The following is a 4,691-nucleotide window of genomic DNA, read 5'->3' as shown; positions in this document are numbered from 1 at the left end:
TGGGTCCGGGACACGAACCGCGGTCGACTATGTGGGAGTCCAGCGACATAGCCATTATGCTAACTGCTGGTTCCCCCCCAGTTCATTTATGACCTTTGCGGCATTTTTGTGCTGTGGTTATTCTCTAAATTTCTATGTCGCTTGAATTATCAGTCGTTTCCTTTAGATCCTCAGAAAATATTAGAGAAACCTCTAAAATAAATTCATCCATATTTTCTTCTAGAAGATTTATTTTTGTTCTATAAATATCAATTTCCATATAAATTTTTAAATCAGCTTAAGTTTTAAAAACCTGAAAATTTTATTAAAATTATTCATTCAATAATATATATTATACCAGGCCATCAGAAAGGTTGCAACATGTTTTTCTACATTTTTCTATGCCGAAATGCACGGTGACTCCCGACTACCCGATCTCTAGAGTAAAACACTCGTGGTTTTCATTTCTTCGAGAGCACTCTGCACCCGACAGTAAGTACAAAGCCTTCTCCACGCAAGCCCTGCATGTTTATCCAATTTATTCCAAAGTACACTGCTCCCGTTGCTATTGCATGAGAAACGGTTTCCCATATTTTCTGCTTAGAGTTTGTTCATAGAAGAGTTTTATGGGCATGATGGGTACAATCTTTCATTGTTCCTAGTAGTAGTTTATTAATTTGGATTTTACAGGTACTCAAAAATCATACCATTAGGCCAGCAGGTGGCATGGGGGTGGAGGTGCTGAATCCCACATGGCCAACCATGGTTCAAGTCCCAGACCTAGTGGCTTGAAAATCATGCTGGGTGGGTGTGTGCACACCCAAAATCCCAAGAGGATAATGGTGGAGAAGGGACTGCAGGTTAGCCATTCCCACTGGGGGTTGATTTCTCACTTTCCCTCTCTCTTTCTCTGTCTCTCTGGTGAGTATACACTCCCTATGGCAAAAACCTTAAAAAATAAATAAATAAATAAATAAAAAGAAGAAGAAGAAGAAAAAAGAAGGATCAGCGATGGTGTAATGGTTATGTCTCTGGACTCCCACGAAGTTGACCATGGTTTGAGTCCCAGACCTGGTGGCTTAAAACTCACACTGGGAGCAGGTGCGTGTGTGCCCAAGATCCTAAGAAGAGAATGGAGGAAAAGGGATTGCGGTGTGGCCATCCCCTGGGGGGGATGATTTCTCGCTTCCTGTCTCTCTATCTCTCCCTCTCCCATGAGCACATACCCCCTATAGCAAAAATCTCTCTGAAAAGAAGAAAGAGATTAAAATCATACCATCTAAAAACAATGATACGTTTACATCTTTCAGACATTTAAAATGTTTTTAGGAAACTGCATTAGTTAGTATTTCTGCAACCATGTTAGGTATTAAGGGGCAGATGGCATAGTGTTTGCATTGCTGGACTCCCACGTGGTTGGCCCGCTTGAGTCCCAGACCCAGTGGTTTGAAACTCATGCTGGGCACGTGTGTGTGTGCATGCTCAAGATCCTCGGGGGAGAAGGGATTACAGTGTGGCCATTCCCGTGGGGGGTGATTCCTCACTCTCTCTCTCACTTTCTCTGTCTCTCTCTCTCTTTCCAGCAAGCATATGCACCCTAAGGCAGAACCTTAAAAAAAGTATGAAGATGACAGTAGGCACATTTGTCATGCTCTGGCACGAAAGGGAATAGCTACACTGAGTCATCGCTCTGTGTAATGCTAGTTTTTGGTTTGAGGTGTGTGCATATATTTATAATTTCAATAAAATGTCCATCTGTTTTTAACTTGAATAAAGTCTTAAAAATAGAAAATGATGTTGAAATACCTAAAGTCAATAAGGTAAGCTTCCATCACAGAAAACTAGAAAAAGAGCAAACTAAATCCAAACTAAGCAGAAAACAGGAAATAATAAAAATGGAGAGCAAAAATTAAGAAAATTGGGGAAAAAATCAATAGAGAAAAATGCTAGTTCTTGGAAAATAATTGATGATGGACTTCTAGCCAGGCTAACTAAGAAGAAAGAAAAATACGTAAAATATGAAAGAGGGAGCACTGCAGACCTCAAGGAAATTAAAAGGACAATAAGAGAACACGATAAACAACGTGATGACTAGAGGAAATAGAAAACTGCCAAAAACTCACGTAAGACACAGACAAACTGAAGAGGCTTCTATCTGCCAAACAAACCGATAACCTTCCAAAGGGAAGCACCAGCCCAGAGAGGTTCACTTGTAAATTCTACCAAGCATTTAGGAAGAATCTAATCAATTTTCTAACAAACATTTAGGAAAAAAGTATCGATTCTTTACAATCTCTTTCAAAAGAAAGAAGTGGAAGGAATATTCCTTAACTCATTCTAGGAGGCCAGCATTACTCAGACATTATTAAAAATTACAATCTGATATCCCTCATGGACACAGATGCAAAAAACTCACAACAAAAGATTAGCAAATTGAACCCAACAATATATAAAAATAATCACATTCTACAACAGAGTGGGATTTACCACAGATGTGCAAGGCAGATTCACCATTCAAGAGTCAATTAACATTACCCATCATATTAACAAGCTAACAAAGAAAAAGCACACGATCATATTAATAGATGTACAAAAAGCAGGAGACGAAAATCCAACAGCCATTCAGAACAAAGGATCTCAATAGAGGGAAGGAACTTCCTCAACTTCATTAAGAAAAATTCTGTAACGAAAACCGTACTTAACAGGGAATGTGAGACTTCCCTGCTAATACCAGAAACAGTACAATGACGCTCTTTTCACCACTGCTTTTAATACCAGACAGAAAGTCCTAGCTGATAAAATAAGGTGAGAAAAGGAAATAAAAAGTACAAAGACCAGAAGGAAAAAATTAAACTTTGTTTAAAGATAATATAATTTATAAAGAATATCTGAAAGAATCAATGAAGACCTACTAAAACCTAGGCAATTAGAGTAAAGTTACAGGGTACTTTTCTTTTGGTATGCATATATGTGTGTGTATTTATATATAAAATCTTGTTTGTAACTTCCCTATGCATTACAACTACCCTTTGTATGTATTAGTTATTACAATATTAAAAAAACAGCATACGACATTAAACGAGAAAACATCAAGATGAAACTAAGGACAGAGAGAACGTGTATTTAAAGGATAAACACTTATCAACAACCAACTGGGCTTAGGGTCTCTGCCGTCTTACTCTGCCAACTTGGAACGTTCTTCTCAACGCTATCTACCCGACGAACGCCCTCCCCTCCTCCCAGTCTCTGTTCCCCTCCCACCTTCTCAAGGAGAACTGCCCTGACACCGCATTTGGCACCTCGAACCCCCAGTCCTGACGCTGGCCCCAGGGATCTGCCTTACCTGCCTGTCTTTCCACCTCTGCTACACCCCCGGTCACCCACCACACTGCACAATGCCCTCCTTTCTGCGCGGCTGTCTGTGCCCTGTCCTCCCTCCTCCCGACTTTCCTAGAACGGACCACTGCGAGTGCCAGGTTCTCTGCGGGTGTAGACGCGGTGGTGTTCCGCGTGCCCGGGCCGCTGGAGCTCCTCCGTCACACACAGCTCACGCTTCTCTTCCAGGAACTACTTCTCTTACTGACAACGTGAGAGGCCGGCCCGGTCAGATAACATAACCAGAAGTAAAACTCCCTGGGTAACCTACTTAAAACGAGGTCTTCTGATTGACGGCAGGGTTTGAGTGACCCTGGTTTCAGTACGGGACTCTGGTACCGCTCATTTCAACCATGGACAGACAGAACAGTAATCAGGAGTTACCTGAAGAACAAACGGAACGGAAGAAAAGCAGTAAAACAGCCTTACCATGTGCGTATAAATGATCTTCCGTAATTTACATGCATCGATGTACCCCACAACGTACACTGCAAATAACGATGCAATCTGAAATTGAAAAAGAAACAAAACTATTTGTGAGCTAAGTAGCTATAAGAACGAGGCAATGTCACCTTTACTGTTTCAAATTCATTTGTGCTTATACAGAGGTGAGGTCTTTAGTTTCCCTTTTATCTGTTATTGAATATGGCCAATATATTAACATAATAAATCTTGGCTGATTTTTTTCACTCTCTCAATTAACTGTGAGAATTATCTACTTTGTAGATTATTCGAAAAAATACTCATCTTAATAACAGATTGACGCTACTATTACTGTGTGCTGCCCACAGTACCTTGTCAAGACAAATGAAAATGCTGGGCCAGCAGGTGGCGTGGTGGGTAAGCTGCTGGACCCCCACATGGCTGGCCATGGTTTGAGTCCCAGACCTGGCAGCCTGAAAATCACGCCAGTCCTGTGTGAGTGTAGCCACAATCCCAGGAGAGCGGGAGGGCGGAGGAGAAGGGTTACGACGTGGCCATCTCTCCGGGAGATTTCTCATTTTTCTTCTCACTGTCTCTATCAGTCTCTGGTGAGTGCACATGCCCTATGGCAAAAACCTAAACAAATAAATGAGGACACAGTAACTTAATATGCCACTGAGAAAGGAAGGGTAAGCTAGAAGGTAGTTAGGCAATGCACGTGAGCGTAGCAATACACTGACATCTGCTCACTAGTGACTACGATGATGTCCTCTCTCGTTAGCACAAATGTTCTCAAGCACAGTTACAATCGAATTGGTCAAATTCCACATTAGAAGTACTTTCACGATAAAGGTATTTTTAACTCTTCTATTTTTTTTTTTAAAGGTTTTCGCTATAGTGCGTGTGCGCTCGCC

At 41.2% G+C, this 4,691-nt stretch overlaps 1 protein-coding gene across 1 annotated transcript in view; it reads right to left on the bottom strand.

The window, feature by feature from the left end:
* DPY19L1 (dpy-19 like C-mannosyltransferase 1) overlaps positions 1-4,691 on the bottom strand; it is a gene marked incomplete at its 5' end in the record, with an annotated part of 75,772 nt that overhangs the window by 37,654 nt on the left and 33,427 nt on the right. Inside the window, 1 exon segment of the mRNA XM_027766866.1 lies at positions 3,784-3,861. Within this exon segment, the coding sequence (XP_027622667.1) occupies positions 3,784-3,861 (78 nt within the window).

This window comes from Tupaia chinensis, unplaced genomic scaffold (assembly GCF_000334495.1).
Source record: "Tupaia chinensis unplaced genomic scaffold, TupChi_1.0 Scaffold143756_1, whole genome shotgun sequence".
NCBI lineage: Eukaryota > Metazoa > Chordata > Mammalia > Scandentia > Tupaiidae > Tupaia > Tupaia belangeri.
This window is presented reverse-complemented; position numbering and strand designations above follow the sequence as displayed.